Genomic DNA, 19,876 nt, shown 5'->3' on the forward strand with positions numbered 1-19,876 from the left:
TGATAGTATAAGATACAAGTAAGAAACCTAAAAATGTAACAAGGAGCCGCGCTGCTTATGCACGTGATGTCATACCAGGCAAATCTGCGAGAGGAGCGCAGCTCGCAATCATGACAATTTGACGCACACTTAATTTATCGACAAAGAAAAGAAAACTGAAATAAAGAAAGAACGTACGCAAGCCATTGTGCAAGTACGAGTGCACGAGACAACACTCCTTCGAGACTTTCGCTCGTCGTATTTCGTGCGAGAAATCGATCCGTCTCCGGCTGCGAGAGAGACCGAGATGCGAGAAACAATTCGCTCTTTGCCGAATGTTCGTTCTTACAAAAGAAAAAGGAGCCTAGCTAGGCACTTTCCCAGTAATGGACGGCTTTTGCACAGAAGAAACCGAGCGCTTTGCCTCACCTCGCATCGTCTTACGCGCGCGCAAAGAAAAAGAGCGCTACTTCTTCCTAATTAATTAAATTTAATTCCTCATTAAATTATTCGACGTAAAAGTAATTTTCACAAAAAAAAAAAAAAAAAAAAAAAATGAAAAGCACAGCCGAAACGAGAATTTGTCCTATAACTGGACATGATATTCCCAGCTTAAAAATTTAATTATCAATATATACGTACACCGGCTACTACCTGAACGTGATTAAAATTCAACTACAATCAAAATCGCTTTATGTATACATGTAAGAAAGCGAAAGTGACATTGCGCGACCAATTTGTCACTCATTCTCTCTCTCTCTCTCTCTCTCTCTCTCTCTCTCTCTCTCTCTCTCTCTCTCTCTCTCTCTCTCTCTTTCTCTCTCTCTCTCTGTCTCTCTCTCTCAATTAGTCTCCCCCACAAACGCTTTTCTCCGGGGAAAGCCATTTCCGAAATTGCTTAAAATTGGCTGGCCTAGTTCCTTTTGTATAAAAGTCGTCCATGTGTTGTGTGTGTGTGTGTGTATGTGTGGGTGCGTGTGTGTGTGTATATGTGTGTGTCAGTGTGTACATGTATCACCACGATCGCGTCACGTGACGCGACGAGTTTTATATATTAAATTAATTAGTCAATTAATTCTAAATCATTACGACATAACACAATTCCTATCCGCGCGAAGCATCAGCGGTGCGTATGCGTGTAACTTCGTGTGTATGTTCATGTACCGAGAAGTCGGTAACGTTGGCGGCGAGGAGGATCAGGCGGAGGGGGGGAAGGGAGGGATGTAACGGCAATAATACATGCATATGGTGATGGATGTGTGGCACAGGCGGGAGAGATGCGATGGTGGTTATTCTTTTCTTTTTGTTTCTTTTGCTTTTTTCACCTATCATTCGCAACTGATCGTTCGTTCGTTCGATCGATCGATCGAGCGACCGGCCGACCGACCGATCCGATCATTCGAGCGGTGCGTCGTTGCGCGTCAGAGAGGCGGTTGATCGTCAGTGAAGAGTGTTTTAGCTCTGATCGGCCCCACCATCAGTCAAGTCTCAACAGTCACAAATATGTCGACTCCCCTGCAAGCAGACCTATCGTCAGTCTTGGAGAAAGGCGCGCGCGATGCGAGGTGTATCGCGGATTTTCTAGGTCAACCAACGGTCTCTCCCTCTCAACGAGGAGGACCGAGGGGACGGTCATGGACGGGCGGGCGAGAGGGAGCGGCGAATTAACGTTTATGTTTATGTTTATAATAAGCGAGAATAAGCGAGAATAAGCGAGAAAGAGGAAGAGGCAGAGCGAGAGAGAGAGAGAGAGAGAGAGAGAGAAAAAGTGAGAAAAATAAAAAAGAAAAATCAGAAGAAGGCACTTGTGTGTTGGAAAAACACGGCGCTACTGATCTCCAGTTTTCGCGGAGTTCGACGCGTTGCCTCTCTTTCCGCATGGAAAAAAATACTCGGTTCTGATTCTCTGTCGTCCGGCGACCAAACGAAAATCCCCGGTTATGGAGGAAATTCCTGTAGAGGAAAAGTCCTATACGGGACTATTTATTCTGTCTAATCAGTCGAATATTCTCGGTCATCTTAGTGGCGAGTTTCAAAGCAGTCGAATATTATAGACGAATGTTCTCCCCATGCAGTTGCGCGAATTGAGATTTCTCGTTGCGCGCAATTCCGCGAAAGAGAGGAAGCCTTTAAATTGCAAATTCGATCTGCGCTCCTCACCGTCGGTAAGGGAACACGAACACGTACACACACACATACACACACACACACGCATTTGTATTATTCGACTTTCTTCTCGGGGTGCTCTAAATATATAAACACAACTGCGAATTGGACCGTTCTCGGGCGGGGGTGAGGCGCGCGTCGAACTCCCGGGGGAAATTATTATGCGGGCGAAATAAGTGTGTTCCGTTGCGCTACACTTGATTCCGCGCGAGAAGTAAACTTCTTGACAAGCTAGCTAGCTCCTCTGCCTCCTCCTTTTGACTTACCGTTTCGTAAAACGCAATGTGGAGGTAATCTGATTGTGGGTGAGAGAACGCGCAGCGTATAAAATCGCAGACGCGCGCGCGCGCGCGCGTTTACATCGCTCACTCATCTAGATTCGCGGTGTCTCGTGCGCTCTTTTGAGGAACTCGCTCGTTGCAAATGTTTCGATCGCAGTAAACATTAAATGTGGGAGGGTCAATCGTGCGTTCTCGTGCGTTAGCAGTCGTAGTTAGCAGCTCGACCCGACAGCCGACGGACGTTGTCGTGTGTCGAGGCTCGCGACAGCAACGACACACAATCTAGGACGGTGACATAATGATGATGATAATAATAATTGCTGAGATATCGAACACATATTTTTCTTTTCTCGGCCAGAGGACAGGCTTGTGTAACCGCAAGTCCGTGGATATCCGTATGAGATAAAACGCATAGCTCCGGCCGGACGTGCTCGAACTTCTTCGTAAGTTTTCACGAGCGACCGCACGAATAATTGCAGTTTTTCGCTAAGCGCAGTCAGACCTTGCACAACATAACGATATTGGATTAATTAGAAAAACGAAATCGAAGAAAGGAGAGAGAGAGAGAGAGAGAGAGAGAGAGAGAGAGAGAGAGAGAGAGAAAGAGATAGAATTAAAGAAAGTGACAACTCGCTCGAAAGAATACAAGGAATATTCTTACACAAACTGCATCGTGTAACATTTATTTGTCAGTAACTAACGTACGTAATATTCACAATCTTATGACAAAATCTTATTCGTCGACACGGATGGTGCTTATAAAAAATCGGCGAAGTAAAACACACCTTTTTTTATTCTTACGGCTTTGTTCTCTGTTTTTGAACCTCCTCCTCCCTTTTCTTTTCCCTTCTCTTTAATCGGATCGTCCCCGCGCGCTAACCGATCTAGAAACGTCTCTCGTCATCTAAATGAGAAATTCACCGGTAATTCGTAAGCGTCAATTAATACTCACAATATGTAAATATGAGATCCTATATATTTTTATACGCACGAGCGCGTGTAGGTACGGCACATACGCACCCGCGTCCAATTTAATAATAAGGAGAAAGTACAAAAATACGTTTATCGCGTAAATGTAAAACGGCCGGGTGTCCCGGGTGTCGGGCAGACGCGCCGTTCGAGATGAAATGTACAAGGGGAGTTCTCGTCCGACGTGTTTGCGAGTTCTCACCAGCACGAGGCGCGCCAGGAAGATCGGGGAACCGGAAGAAGAAATGTATTCTCCGAGCGCGGGGTCCGGTTGTTTTCCTCTCTTTTCTCTCTTTTTAGTTTCTTGCTTTTTCCCTTTGTTTTTAAATTTAAACGACATTATTACAATCGAAGATATCGCGGTAAGAGAGCGAATGTGTATGCGTGACGTGATCAATGAAACTCGCGACGAATGATCTTTTCTGGTCGAATTCTCCCGAGTGTTTTCTCGGGTGTTGAGCAAAAGTCTGGACTCCAGATCCGCGCGAAAGCACATCTCTGCCGCGTTCTCGCCCTTCTCCTGCGCCGCCCGATGTAACAAGCGCGATTCTTACGACGTACAAGATCGAGGATCGACGACGCGGTATCGCGTTGTGTCATCACCGTATATATATAGAATTCTACGCGCAAGTAGGAGTAACGGAAACACATCAGCGGCTGTATAAAAGTCGTGTTCGCGCAACTGTTCGTTCGTGGTGCTCCGGTGTGTTCCCGGCACATTCGGGCCGGGGTGGACAATCGAGTTGTGTGAGAGTCGTCCGCTACTGAAAAATAAGTTTCTCGCGCGCTACCACTCCCTTTTACTCGTCTCGGGCACGCAGCGTTAACTCGACGTGTTATCCTATCTATCGGCGAGGGGAAAACACGCTTCTCCTCGGCGGTTTCTGCAACTCGCCTCTGCAACGCGAGCACCAAGGGTCGCTTTTCTATCACTATGCAAAGGTGTACGTAACAATCGCTGGTACACAGGCATAAAATAGCGAAGGAATCGGATGACCGTCTGCTTTCCTCTCTCGTTTTGCATTTTCTTTTTTTCCATTTTCTTCTCTGTCCCTTTTCTGTTTTCTCCCGCGCACGTACTTTGTACAACGTCATTATCGAAAAAACGGTGGCCTCGTTGATTCTCCCTCCCCCTCCGTGGGTGGTTTCGCTATCGACGGCACGGAAGCGTGTGTGGTGCATCCCCTCTTCCCGCTCACTCCGCGCGGGAACGAGCCCCGCCGAACCGGGCGTCTCTCCTTTTCTTTTTTCGATTAATAAACGATACAGACCCTCCGCGAGAACCTCTTTTTTCTTCTCTGAATTTATTCTCAAATCGAGCTCGTCGAATTGTATCTTCGATACTTGGAAATGTCATGTTACCGATAGTCTAATGGTCATAAAATATAGTGGAACTTTGACCTGGCTGAGCTCGCAGCTGTTTAACTTGTGGTTTCATTCTATGAAAATTGTCCTGTATTTTAACTCAATCGTAGCCCCGGTGTCTCGTTTATAGGACACTTCTTTTTTATTGAACATAAAATCTCTCTCTCTCTCTCTCTCTCTCTCTCTCTCTCTCTCTCTCTTTCATTTGAATAATATAAAATTTCGTTCTCATGTTCACAGTGCTCAATTTTCCCGCCTAAGAAAAAATAATTAGTAAAAGTTAAAAATTAGGTAAAAATTTCCTCCAGTACTCTCTTGTATTAATTTGAAATGAATAGACTGATTTTCCAATTAAAAAAGATTTTTTAAACAACCATGGCCTTCAGTGGGTTTCTTTAACGAAGAAACTGTTTCAGAGGAACTATAAAATTCGATCAATGAATAATACAATGAGTCGATATAGTTCGAAGTTCGCGGGCAAACATCGTTTCAAAGGCAAGTCGCCGCGACAAATCACTAATCTTTCCTGTAGGTTTTATTAATCGAAAAAATCGTATCTAGTCGCGAGCTCTCCTCGGCGATTACGCAACAGTCAACGACCTCCGAACCTGGGGTCAAGTAAGAGTGTAAATGAAATGCAGGAAAAGGTGCTCGTCGAATGTCCACGTTCGCGTGAGGAGATGACGCTGACACGCTCTGAGAAACGACTGGTCGCGGTGCACGACCGATACGAGTTGTATCTCGCAATTATGTGGCGCTCAAACAATGCTCCGCAAGTGTCGCCGATGCGGATCGGAACAACGAAAATTGCACTGGAAAAAAGTTGGTGATTGCCGAAGAAGCTGAGCCTGAGAGTTTCAGCTGTGAACACGTGAACCTGCGCAAGAATCCCCGTAGATCGCGCAACGGAGATCCTTGCGCGCAAGACGTATCTACATATTCATACATTGTATGTGTATGCGTGTGCCTCTATTAAACATTCTGTAAGCTAAAATAGCGCTGAACATTAAATGGGAAAAATGGGATTTCGTTTGTACGCTCGCGCAGAAGTACTCTCGTGCCTTTCTTGGAAAATATTCATCCTCGAAAAGAACCGTCGCGCGCACAGGAGAGACGAAAGATTTCGGGGATCGACCGAAATTTCCGAATTGTATAACAGTGGAAAAGTGTCCGCGAATATAGTAACAATACGTGTTCCTCTTTTAACGCGCGGTGCGTCACGAGATAGTCGTAATAATTTTATCAAAGTACAAGGCTGTGCGCGCGCACGGAGATAATCCCGGAAAGGTGTCGCGAGGGACTTGCCTTGGCTGTGAATTCTCCGACGAATTCAACGATCACTTTTTCGATCTCGGCTTCACACCGAGACTGCGCGTTATTACTAGTCAATATTGAACTCTACTATACACAACAAATTTTGTTTCTACCCTCGCGAGATCTCGCTCGACTGTGAGTGTATGCGCGAAAATTTAACAGTGAATGAGAGAGAAAGGGGGAGAGAGAGAGAGAGAGAGAGAGAGACTCTCGCGGGGATGCACGATGAGAACCGGCTGTTTCAGCGAAGAAAATCGATGGCGGATATTCCACATATTATTTTCTCTCTAGACGTTATTATTGACTTATATACGATATTTTATTCTTATGAAAATATTCGTTTCTTTACAGCATTATCTTCTTATTTTTCTTCTTCTTTTTCTTTTCTTTCTCTCTTCTTCATCTCAGTCCATATAGTTCATATTCATATATAAACATGCATTTCCGCTACGCCATATAGCCCGTTCATTTGTTTTTTGACCGTGCTTTCTTTCTACTTAACGGACACAACGTTTCTATATTTGTCATTTTGAGAGGAGTTTGGTTGTGTGTTGTATGTGTGTATATATATACACAGACAAGTACATACTTGCGCGTATGTACGTACTTGTCAGAAAAATGAAACGGAACCAAGAGAAACCATTGATCACAGGTCTGTGCAAAGAAAAGTATTATAACAGATTTATATTGTATAAAATGTGTGCCGTTGATTCATCGACAGAATCTCCAAAGTTAATGCAAAACTAAAATCTCGAGTCGCGTTCGATCGAATGCTATTCGTGCTGTCAGAGTAATCCATGGTGAGATCTTTTGTTTTCGTCGCGTTTAGATTAAAAAAGCATATCGGAAACGCACCGATTATAGTTACGCGAGAATTTAGAAACCCACTCGTGACAAATTGTAAAAATCGTACGTTCAATGTACAAGCGGCGCCACTCACACATACAGAGTTTTCAACAATTTCCGTCTGAGTTTCCGCCTCACGCGGACAATTTTCGCTATGGATAATTCAGTCGTGTGACGTCGCGCTATTCCCTAACAGAAATGTCGACGATGTACAATGATCTTTACACATCACTTGCAATCTTCGCATGTCGTAATCTTCACGTCGACTTCACTCGACATGTCGAAAATTGTTTGTGTGTTCGACACCCATTCGACAAGCGGAGGAGAAAGAAAAAGAAAGCATCATCGTGTCATGCAGAATGATATGAGAGCTCGACGTTGTTCAGAAACGACAAAACTCATTTGAGAAGAAAAAAAAAGGAAAAAGAAAAATAATGCACAACAAAGTGTGGTTACACGAACGGTAAGAGTTATTAGTGAATCTGTGAGAAGAGTACGTTAATTTTGATTAGATTCTTACACGGACAATAAATACTCTCTCGCTCGCCGCTGCTTCCGCTTCCAGTTCATCGTCCACTAACAGCACTCACACTACAATGCACTTAAATCACTCTCGCAAAACCTAATCTTCAATCGCTTCGGCTCGCGCAACAAGATCACGCGAAATCATAATCAATCGTGACGGCAAGATAGCGGTTAGTATCGATTTCCCTCCCTCCTTCCTTCTATCCTTCCTTCTTTCCATCTATATCCTTCCTTTCTTCCTGCCTGCCTTCCTTCCTTCCTACCTTTCTTCTTCTTTTTTTTTGCTTTTTCTTCTTTACGTAGAAAAAAATCACAATGGCTTCCTTTTATGTAGCGTAAACAAAATGCTAACTCAAGTACAAAAGCTTAAATGTAATTAAACGTAGTAGACGCCGAATGTGTGTGTGTGTGTGTGTGCGTGCGTGTGTTGTCTCGGCGATGATAACGGATGTAAGTTTCTCGCGGTGTTGTCTCTGTGTAACGCGCTACATATAATGTTTGCGTGGCACGCGCGCATATATGTATACGTATATTATATATAATACGTGTCTATGTGTGTTGGTGTGCATGTGTGTGTATGTGTGTACGTGTCTGATAATTAAAATGCCAATGACACCGAAGTCGAGAAAGATGATTAGGGGGTGATTGGCGATGGGCTCACAAAAGATCTATCATCCCTCCATCTGATAGAAGACGGTACCGGCCGACGCGCTGGCCCAAGTCCACTAAGGGTGAACAGACACAGAGAGACACAATCGGTCAGTCATCAGTGTTCACACAGAGGCTTATCTTCGACGGCTGTCTTACACATGTAAAGGACGACGGTGGAGGGCAAAAAAATGCTCTTCGCACGCGCGCGCGCGCGCATGCGCTCTCATCAATCAACGCTTGCTTTCGATTCTTTTTGCTGCCGATTGTTCCCGGGAGAGAGAAAAATCGCACGATCCATCTCGTACGAGCGCGGCGATACGAGCCTGTACTTTCGAAATATGCATTCATCGGATATATACTTCGTTCTCGTATCGTTTCAGGAAGATCGGCCTCTACAAACGTCGAATTCGTTCGCGTCACCTCCTACACCCTCACCCTCACTGTGAAGAAACGTCATTCGTTCCGCTTGAAAAATCGCCAGCGGATGCTCCAATGATAATAATACGACAAATATATCGATAACAGTAACTTGCAATGATATACGCATTCCGACTACATGCAGTGAACATACATACAGTGCAAAAATAGAGATAGGAAAAGAGACAGAAAGAGAAAAAGAGAGAAAGAAAAAGAAACAATGACGCGCCAAAATCAAGAGAGAAAGAATGTTCGCGGCGCCGTTGCATCTCGCGATAGAATCCGCGCTTAATGATGTCGTTCGTGCAACGTGACTGCGATCTAATAAATAGCGCAGTAACGCAAAGAGAAAAACGAATACGTAATGAGTAGGTGGGAGAGTTTATTGGGATCGCGACATGGTTCGCGAGATGTGACATTTCTACGTGAGAAAGCACATGCGGTGATGTGACAGTGAGATGAGATGGATGGAAAAGGAAAAAAAATGAGCTTCACGAAATCCGTATTAATCTAAAAACATACACGTTTCGGACGCGCGACGTTCCCAACAGGCGCGCGGGATTATCATACATAGAAAAACGCGATGGTAATTATGCGAGAGAGAGAGAGAGAGAGAGAGAGAGAGAGAGAAAGAGAGAGAGAAGTAGAGAGTGGGTAAGAATATATATATTGTAGGGAAGAAAATATTGTCCGAATATAGGATTGAAAAAAGTAACATGTATGTTCTCTACATAGAAAGATAGGCGGCGCAAATAGAAAATATTACAAAATGTACAGTATCATGTACTCGTGTGTAATGTATATGCATATATATATATATATAATAATGATGATAATAATAATAATAATAATGATAATATCTTATCCTTAAAAGTACAAATTACAGAAGTACATTCGTAACATTACACTGAAAAAGTCGTTAACATCTTAATTATACACTAGGCAATCATAAAGACGATTCTCGCGATCTGGGGGTGTTGAGAATATAGCAACGGTATAACAGCAGTAGCGTTTTCTATAATAGTGACACAATTAATTGTGCTAATACAATATACTCTACCAATGATACGACTAATAATGATGAGAACGAGACAGAGATAAAGAGAGAGAAGGGGAGAGAAAGAGAGGTACAGAGGAGATAGCAAAAGAAAGAGAGAAAGAAAGAAAGAGATAAAAGGAGAAGGGAGGGTGTACGATAGTATCACAAAATAAAATAATCATTAAACAGTAAAACAGACACGTTGCTCACAGATCTTACACACGTTTCAAACGTCATAACAATCTCTTCGAAGACGCGACTATATAAATTACTTGCATGCAACGGGAGACGAGATACACGAGAGAACAGCGTTAGAGCAGAAGGAAAAGAGACGGTAGTAAAGAGAACAGAGAGAGAGAGAGAGAGAGAGAGAGTAAGAGGAAGAGACGAGAAGACATAAGAGAAGAGAATGTAACTGGGCATTCTCGAGATCCAAATAATCCCGTTCGACGTCGGTCGTCGAGAAACCAGAGAACCAAAGCGAATCATTCCCGACGTTCGCTCTGTCCGTCGACAAACGAACACGACGAGACAGGACGATCCGCGATGCATTCGACACATCCATGCGTACCGAAAAATATCGCACACCGGGCACAAATGTGTCCTCGACACCTACACGAACACGAGTGTTGAATAAAATCAAAGGGGGGGGAGGAGAGGAGAGGAGAGGAGAGGGGAGTTTGTCGCGAGATATCCTGGAGCCGAGAGCGTCTCCGGAAAATCCACACGCAGTGGAATATATGCATATGTACAGATCCCACAACTCGCGCGTAGTCGTAATTTCAATGACAGACTCCTCTTCGGGCGATTCCAAGTCGATCTTTTCAACTGTCCACGTTCCGCCGCGAATCTTCGTCCGAATAAATTTACCTCGCGCGACGAGTTCTTCCGCGCTAATCCTTCCGACTCGCGCGCGGATGTCCCGACGTTCCTCGGCCAAGAAAAATTGGCTTGGAAAAATCGATTTGAAAAGCGCGCTGGCGAATTCGACGTTGAAATTAAAGCCGGCGGGCTGTGTGACATCCTCTACGTATACTCTCTACGAGTCGACCTGCCGAATCGGCTCCAACGAGTACACACATCGGCGTAATTCATTGTTACATATTTACAAATCAAATGTGTCTCGCGAATCTTATTCTAACTTGAAGGTAGGAGGGGTACATGGGCAAGGGGAGATATAGATCTTGAGAACTATAATCGCACGATGCTCTTCGCGAACTATGAACTTCGCGAGCTTTTCCATCACGTTTGAACAGGCAACTAATATTCACACATTTCCACGCGCGTGTGAAAAATTTTGACCGCGATTACAGACGTTCCTGGTCGTCCTCACGGAAAAATCTCACACGGACATTTATCTTATCCTTATTCAGAAGCTCTAACCAAATTCTAATTATACAATAAATATAATTGTCTCCTACGTATTCACAGAAATACGGCGGAACGTATAGAGTGAGTGAGTGTGTGTACTCGATTGATTGATTGATTGATTGATTGATTGATTGTTTGTTTGTTTGTTTGCTTGTTTATCTGTCCATTTGTCTCTTTTACTTTTATCGTTGGAAACAAACTCTGCTACCAAGAAAACGACGGGAGACACCTGAAAATCTTCCCGCTCTTTATATTTTTTTTCCTTTTCATTCTTTTCACTCACTTTTCTCGCTAATATGTAAATATTACTAATCATCAATGACACCGTGTTTATGCGTGTGTATCGACCGAGTGCCATTAAAATCTGGTTCATCGTCGCGGAAAATGAAACGCGCGATTCGTATTTTCACCGTATCACAAATCCAGCCTTGTATGTGTACAAAGAGATAGTTCTTCGGCTTTATAATCCGATAAAGTAATACTAAACGATGCTTATTCGTTCGTTCTATATTGTGCTAATCGAGAGAATTACATTTACTAATGTATCTCTATTTTAACAATTTCTCACCTAATTAATCTAGCGAAAAAGAAACTGCAAACACTCGATAGAGACAATTGCGTGATAACTATTTGTTCAATCCCGAAGCCGATGCGTGTTGAATGTGTGTTCGTCAATTATATGTATTTATATTTTCTATCGTATGTATATCTATATACACGTATTATGAATATTTACATACATTCGCAACGAAAGTTACGTATGTATCTAACTCTAAGTGTAATCCTGTCTGTATACATTAAAAAGCAATATAGACAGTAGAAAGACAATCGGTTTTTAAATCTACGCTCAGATTTTCCCTTTCCTCTTTTTTTTATCTACCTTTATACGACGCTGCCTGGTGTGTCACGCGTTTCGTTCCTCTTTCCTTTTCCTGAACTTTTACTATTTGTAAGTCTGAGTCCCGTTTGATCCGCGTTTGTGTTAGCGTTGTAAACCGAGTAGAAAATCGCTATCTCTAGTCGGCAGCACCCGCGGCACTCGCATATAAATCCCCGACGGTTTAACGAACGTACAACGTACATATATAAAAGCTGATCTCTACGTAATTTGTACTTCGTCACGATAAACGATAAACAAACATATATATATATGTATATACATACATATATACATATATACATACATACATATATATATATATATATAACCTTCCTGTTGTGAGCTGTAAAGATCTCGGCAACCGCTTGGAAAAAATTCAGTTTTAACACCGCTTTCTTAAAACTGAATTTTACCACCGTTCGCTCCGCGTTGTTGCGCTTCTTTTTTTTTTTCTTTCTCTTTCTTATCCCGTTTATCTTAACAGCGCATAAATTGTTCAAGAGTTGTACTACGATTTACTTTGGTGGACTATAAGTAACTCTGTCTGTCTATCTGTCTGTCTGTCTGTCTGTCTGTATGTTACGGTCTGTCTCTGTCGCGTGTATAATGGCTGTGTGTAGGTGTGTGTACGTATGCATGTATATATGTACGTGTGTGAAGCTACATATACGTCTTTACATTAGTCAAACGTAATTAACCTTGCGTGTCTGTAAATTCTTCGTTTACTCTCAGACATCTCTCAAACGTCTACATATACAATGTATATATACTATGTATATATAATATAATAAAAATGTATGCGTATCACTTAGATATAATATAATCACAAGAAAAATGGTCAACAAGGGTTATCCTACGAGGAGATAGAGTGCTCCGATTGAAGTGAGGAGGCGCGCGTTAACGCGAGCTCAAAAATTCGTGTTCAGAGGATACCCAAGACCTCGGATATCGCACAGCCTGTGACAGCTCTCTGTGTGGTATGTGTGTGTGTGTGTGTGTGTGTGTGTGTGTGTGTGTGGTGTGTGTGTGTGTGTGTGTGTGTGTGTGTGTGTGTGTGTGTGTGCGTGTGTGTATTCCGTATTCTCCTTCTCTTTCCTTTGTACCAACGCGATTCTCAACTCCGGTAAAGCGACAGAGAAGTTCGATTGTGTGCAAGCATATGCGCGATTCCGATAAAGAGAAATGCGCACGGATCACTGGAGAATCAATAAATCGCCCCGCGTTCTCAAGAATGATGCGAATTTCGAATTAAAGAAAAAGAGGAACAAAAATGAAAAGAGAGGATGTCCCGTTGTGAATTACGTTACAAAAATTTTCTTTTATTGAATCGTTTGGATTTGTTTACGAATAATTGAGATACAAGTTACTGATTCTTTCTCTTTTCTTTTTTTTGGACAATTTCTTGCGCCGACATCAGCGTACCAAATTTAGTTGTTACGATACAATTTCGAAGATTCCGTTTAGCAGATAAATGACCTATCTGCAATTGTTGAAAACTGCGTGATAATTTCACACGTTCGAGATACACACGAGTCGCGCCAGAGCGAATTGCTCGGCGATCGTGTTCGCGGTGGTTTGTCACTTCGTTACGTGTCGAAATAAAAGGATCGCGTCGTTGTCACAAATGTCATAACTAGGGCCCGAATATGCATCTCTCTCCGTCGCGAGAATTACGTTACATCGGTTACGGCGTCACTTTCCGAAAGTAAGCCGATCGATTTACATAAATCGCTCCGGAGAGTCACGAACAAGCGCGAGTCGGTGCTCTCAATGACATCAACTGCATGATCGAGCATTACGCGAACAATCGCGACTGCGACGGTCGACGCGGATTCTATAGCCGGTAAGATACGAATCGTTATTGTGGAAAAACTAATGTTCATGGTCCCACGATATGGTACCGAAGAGAAAGAAAGAGAAAAGAGGAAGAGAATGATATATATATATATATATACACACAAAGAGATATAGATAAAAAAGAATGTGAAAGACGAAATGTACAAAAAGAAAGAAGGATGGCGATTACATTATAAAAGAGAAGAAACAAAGGAAAGCGACAGATTCGGGTCCTAGTCATCATTCTATGCGTACGAAGCGGTTAAATAAACGCGCGAAAGGAAAGAAAGAAAAAATACATCAATCATGTGCATAGTTCCGCGATTTCGCGGAGAGAACGCGTAACGCGCGCGCGTGTCGTGCGATTTCGCGAGGAAAAATAGTTTGCATATGTGTGTTGTGTAATGTGTGTGTGTAGAGTATGTGTATGTGCGCGCGCGAAGTACCGACGGAGAGAAAAACTGCTCTTTCTTAAGTACCAGAAGCGAGCTAGCTACTAACTACGTGTCAAGAGCGGCCGAACGCGCGAACACGGAGGCGCACTTCGCGTTTGCGCCGGCCACGCTCTGCCTGTTACTGTTCCTGTTCTTGTCGCCGCGCGACAGCAAGCTTTTGGCGGTCTCTTTGAGACTGAGTCGCGGATTAGCGGTAACGTGTGTACGGCTACTGCTGTGTGTAAGGGGATGGTGTTGACGGTGGTTTACCACCAGAGATGCAGAGGACTCACCAGAATCCCAACCGTCCTCATCGCCGGTGGTGTCGCACTCGCTGCTGTCAGCCTCGCTGGACTCGCTCGACGTCTCCTGCCCGGACTGCACACCGTCCCCGGTTCTGTTCGTCGTCGCCGGCACAGCCGGCGATATGCTCCCGCCCACGCAATGCATAAATAGACTCACCTGTAATTAAGAAGATCGCGAGTGATCGCGTGGCATCGCGTCCGAGCATGACCATGGAGCTTATCGCTACTACGAATCAGAATGAACGCCTCAACGTCTCGTTTTTTGACTCGAGTCTTTTTAAGACTGACGCGATCGAGTACGCGATCTACTACGTGTTATTGTCTCAATCTAGTTGTTATACCGTCGCGATAGGTACCGCAGAGTACTCACTTTAAAATCTGAACTGTACTGCTTGTGATTCTTATCCTTGTGTGCATCGTCCAATCCCCACTTGTCTATCCGTAAAACAAGAGTAGGCGGCATGGGACCAAGGCTCGCTAACGATCCGGTTCTAGATCTCACGTGCGGCATAACCATCGGCGACTCCATAGCCGTGCCGTCGCAGCTCAATGCCCTTGTCGACCTCGGTAATTCGCCATTGTCGTAGTCGGAAGTCGTGTATTCTCGGACGAAAAATGTGTTGAACCAAAAATGAAACATCTTCTCCTAGGAACACAATCGTAACGTTCCAGTGAGCTACCGTATATTCCGCAGGAGTAACTTAATCAAGTTTCAGTAGGCACACCTTCCGTTTCATTTTCGGCCTATTGAAGAAATCCACTCGTATATCTCCCGTTAACGCTACATAGCTCTCCAGCGAGATATTAATAGAAGAGGTACCTTTCCGTACCTCGTAATCTTCCGTAAATATCCTTTTGTTAGATTCCGAGATTACAAAACGTAGACCTAGGACGTAACATACAAAGAGTGTGTGTTACAGGTCCTAATATAAATTGCCCTAAATACGGCTATCAATTAACTGTTGAACAGAATTTGCAATGAAAATACCAGTTAAGGGGAATGTCAATAAACTTTTTTCCGCATGAATAAAATTGATAAAAAATTAATTATAAATAAAAGCCTATGGAATGTACAAAAATCGATATCTCGATTTCTCAATAATTTTGGGATAATATACACACATTTATGCTTCATACTTACTTCCTTGACCGCCGTTGAAAATGGGGACTGGATCCAGCTGTATTTTACGAAGTATCAATGTCACCGGTTGATAATTGAGACCTCCTTGAACCAGAGTTGCATAGTAATCCACGTATCTCCTCTGCGAAGGTATCGTCACTCCCTTCCTACAGTACACAGTAATATCAAGTGTGAGAGAGTTAGCTCGATGGGCATCGCGCTATTTACAGTACGTTCTATGATATAAACCTCTGAGGTGTTTACCTGTCGTGCGTCCGTTTAGTTCCGTAATAATTAAGAGCATCCATGGCAGTGACAAATTGCTTGCTATGGAGTAAATAGCAACACACCATCACGCCCGTTCGACCCTTACCCGCCTTACAATGGACCACGGCTACGTTCTCTTTGTGTAGGGAGAGCCACTCGTGCACATCCTCGCAGAACGGCTTGATTTGCTCCAACTTCGGTGGATTATGATCGTCGAATGCATAAGTAGCTACTCTCTGTTTGAACTTTTTGCAATCGTAGGACCTCTCAGAACACCTGGGCACATTTCGATGTTAATGTAATGTTCGCGACAGCAAAATTATTCGCTACAATCGAGGGACTTTGCCTCAACATTGCTATGTAAGATATGTTAGTTCAACGACTACTTACAGATTATAAATCTTGTAATGATCTTTATGTTTGGATTCCAGCAACTTAACAACGTCGTCAATATGATTTCTGTACACTCCTTCTAGCTTCTCGGCAGGGAAACCCATTGCTATTAAATTATCTCTTATATCTGATATCAGAAGTAATTAAGGAATTTGTCACGAGTAAAATAGCAAAAGGCAAAGATAGCATGCATTAATTTGTTTATACTTGTGCGGAATATTTGTTCTAATTTTCAATAGTATACAAAAGAATGCAGAAATAGAGACTGAATAACTATATCTTCATCAAATATTATGTACGTGACAGAACCAGAGAACCAATTTTAAATTTTATAATTTTTAAAGTTTACAAATATCTCTAGCTAGATTAGAGACTCTTTTCCTTTGTGCCTATACAATGAGAAAGGATACATGTGAGATCAAGATCAAAACCATCTTCTGTAAAACGTTTACGACGTTTGCTAACCAGTCCCTTGATGGGATTAGTCATTTTCATGTTGCTGATAGTATTGGCCATACTCGATTGGCTCTGTTTTAACTCTTCTGCTTCGATTTCGACTGATGCACCCTCTGCCTCCTCGGGAACTTCTTCTTCTGCCTTTTGATTCTCAAAGGTGTTTTTGACCTATGTGAAAGTTATCAGATAAAAGAATGAAGTATACACACATATAAACATAAGCTCTACTACCATTCATCATGAAGCACAGTCTCACCTGAGGCTTGTGAGCTGAGGCGTCACATGAGCCCAGTTCTGGTCCTCTTTGTTCCTCCAGACAAACATGGAGGGGAGTTACTGATGCCGAAATATGCTCAGAGATTTTACTGTTCAACCTGCCACTGGTGGGTCTCCTGCAGGAAAAGCATATACCCATCAATTCCCAGAACATATGTCCTTTTACTTATGCATTCTCATCAAGAGAGTGTTCTATGTCTCCACTGTGAAGCTTAGTTTGGCAGGTTCTTGATTGGACATGGACTTCATGGTGATCACCAGTGTCCAATGCCCAGAGTCTGAGGTCCGATAATTCACAAACATACGCATACACACACATACATATATACACACACATACACACGCACGCACACACACATACGCACACACACACACACGCATACACACACACGCAGCAAACCTCCACAGAAAGCTGAGCCTTGGTCCAGAACAGAGAAGCTGTCCACACTGGTGAAAGGACACGTAACACAAAAGCCCACACCATATACAGTGGTATATGTATCTTCCACGAAGTGGGATACAGGCAGAGGCTTCCTCAGGAGATTCCACAAGTGCTCAGTAATTACTATCGAGTATACTGGCCAGGATTAGGCAGAAACTTCCTCATAGTCTGCGTAAGCACACAGTTACTACCAAGGGCACTGGCCGCAGCATTGTCATTGTCGACGGTTTTCTTTATCTTTCCACTAGATAGACAGACATTTCTGCCCCCCGGAAACCACAAGGACAATCATCACCCGCGCCAGCCAACGGAGGAGGGAGGAGGAGAGAGTCTACGATGTTTTACCGTTACCTGGAACAACGTGGTGACACTCACGGAGCGAAAGAATGCGAGAGAGAGAGAGAGCGAGGTATTCGCTCACAGACGTCCGCTCAGGCGCGGCACTAACTATTTGCACACGCGTTTACGCCGGACAAACGCTCAATGAGACGGACGCGCGGCAGGTTAGCATCGCTGACGGACGGATCATGCGACGGTGATGCGACAGCGAGACGATCTCTCGGCGTTGTGTGCGATCAAGCGACGTCGAGATCGAGTCGATTGACTCGATGCACCGCTGGTGATGCTGCTGTTGCTCCTGTTTGCTTGCCTGCTTGGTTGCTTGCTTGCGCTTGCCTGCTTGCTGCTTGCTTGTTCGTTCGTCTGGTTCTTTATTCGCAGTATCGCTTATCGAGGTGCGACGGACTCACCGGGATACGGGACGAGATTCGCGAGACGAGACCAGACGAAACGAGACGAAACGAAACGAGATGACACGAGACGGGACGAGGGAAGCGATAACGAGCGAGAGAGAGTTTTAGGTTAAGCGCGCTCGCACTCTCCCGTAAAGAGAGCGAGTGAGTGAGTGAGAGACAAAAAGAGAAAGAGAGAGGAGCGCCTTTTCTCGCTCTCTCTTTCTCTCTCTCTCTCTCTCCCGTGCGCGCGCGAGCGGCACACAGCGGCGGCGCCGTTCGTTTCTCTCGCGATCGACGACGGTCGCGATGCTGTCGACGGCGGTAGCTGTGGTTTCGCGCGACTTGACAAAGCCGTTCGCGATCTCGCGCACCGGACGCGTCACATGTTGCTTCCTCTGGAGATCGGTGAAGGCCGGATCACGATCACGGCGCGATTCGGACCTGACACGAAGAGAGAGAGAGAGGTAGAACGGCCGACGACGACGACGACGGCGGCGACGACGGCGACGACGCGCGCGCGCGCGCGCGCTGCTTAGGCTAACATTTCATTTGTCGTACACGACAAGTTTGTCGGACGTACCGATTGGTTCCCAACAAGTGGGGGGGCATCAGTCGGAGAGTTGTCAGATTTTCGTCGTAACGAAGTCGAGCACAGAGACCGACTTGCGACGTCTCGTATACGATACAATATGGCGGCCGGCCGATAAACAATGCAGTGAAGGTTATACTACATACTGCACGACAAATGTGCCGTATGTGCGACCGCATGCGCGCTGCCACCAGCCAATCGGCAGATCCGACAATACTCAGCGTACGATAAATGAAATGCTGGCCTTACACTTGCTAGTTCGTTCATTCTATCTCTTTCTTTCTCTTTATCTCTCTCTCTCTCTCTAGCTCTTACACTCCGTCTCCCTCTATCGCTGTCTCTCCGCGCACATTTCTCTCTCTCTCTCTCCCTCTCTCCATCTATCTTTCTCTTCTCTCTCTCTCTCTCTCCCTCTTTCTCTCTTTCCCTCTCTCTTTCTGTAGGAACGAATAGACGAAGATCGTCGCTGTCGCTCTTGCGGCGTACCTACGTTCTGTAGCCGAGGTTGTAGGCGTCAGCGTGTAATGCACGTGCACGCGCGCGCGCGCGCGAGATATTACCGGCACCTTCTTGCGCGGCGGCGACGACGGAGGCGGCACGTCGTAGTACGTTCGGCTCGTGTCGTTAACGTTAACGCCATGACGGCGCGTGTCTTTTTCCACTTTCTTCCCTCCTCTCCACCCCCGCGGCCGGCCGAGCAGGCGGTTTCTCTCACTCGCTCCGCTACGTCGCTCCGGTTCGTTCCAGGACGGACGCACGCACGCACGCACGTACGTACGCACGTTCGCTCGCTCACTTGCCGGAGTCGCCGTTGCGGCGTTCTCTTGTCAGCGTGTGCGCGCGCCCGCGGTCTACGGATCTCTTCGCGGGATGAGGAGCAAGAGGAGCGGGAGGAGGAGGAGGAGAAGGAGATGGAGAAGCAGGAGTGCGCGAATGTCGTTCGTGTATTCTCTCTCTGCTCTTGATTCTTCTGCTATTGCTGCTGTACAACAGCCTAAATAATGTAAAACGATCAAGAAGTTGAACCACGTTTCACCTGGTACAATTTATCATTATGACGTATCGTTTCCGACGCGCGGTCGGAGCGTTTCTTTGTGAAGCAACCGCTGTGTTTACCGCACTTGTAATTGTCACGGGTGAAATCTCGTCCTGATAATCATTCCTCGCAGTCTCCGGTGTGAAGTTTGATAAGGAAATGATTTCTTCAGAATGTTTTCACAA

General features: G+C 44.6%; 1 protein-coding gene across 11 annotated transcripts; it reads right to left on the reverse strand.

Moving 5' to 3' along the window:
- Positions 1-977: 977 nt before the first annotated feature.
- On the reverse strand, positions 978-19,698 carry Pten (phosphatase and tensin-like protein). 11 transcript variants are annotated; one of them, XM_019845340.2, is made up of 10 exons: positions 18,647-19,135; positions 16,871-17,006; positions 16,569-16,782; positions 16,156-16,285; positions 15,763-16,041; positions 15,520-15,665; positions 15,104-15,264; positions 14,749-15,024; positions 14,367-14,535; positions 978-1,494 (listed from the first exon to the last, which is right to left on the reverse strand). In XM_019845340.2, the coding sequence occupies exons 1-10, from the start codon at positions 18,832-18,834 to the stop codon at positions 1,475-1,477; spliced, it is 1,719 nt and encodes a 572-aa protein (XP_019700899.2). In that variant the 5' UTR covers positions 18,835-19,135; the 3' UTR covers positions 978-1,474. The 11 variants fall into 11 exon arrangements, with proteins under 11 accessions (XP_019700899.2, XP_019700815.2, XP_025156052.1 ...); XM_019845256.2 differs by lacking the exon at positions 978-1,494 and adding an exon at positions 3,030-8,170; XM_025300267.1 differs by lacking the exons at positions 978-1,494; positions 18,647-19,135 and adding exons at positions 17,291-17,683; positions 19,146-19,698 and having other exon boundaries at positions 13,641-14,535; positions 16,871-17,168.
- Positions 19,699-19,876: the final 178 nt, after the last annotated feature.

Source organism: Harpegnathos saltator, unplaced genomic scaffold (assembly GCF_003227715.2).
Source record: "Harpegnathos saltator strain DR-91 unplaced genomic scaffold, Hsal_v8.6 scaffold343, whole genome shotgun sequence".
NCBI classification, from domain to species: domain Eukaryota; kingdom Metazoa; phylum Arthropoda; class Insecta; order Hymenoptera; family Formicidae; genus Harpegnathos; species Harpegnathos saltator.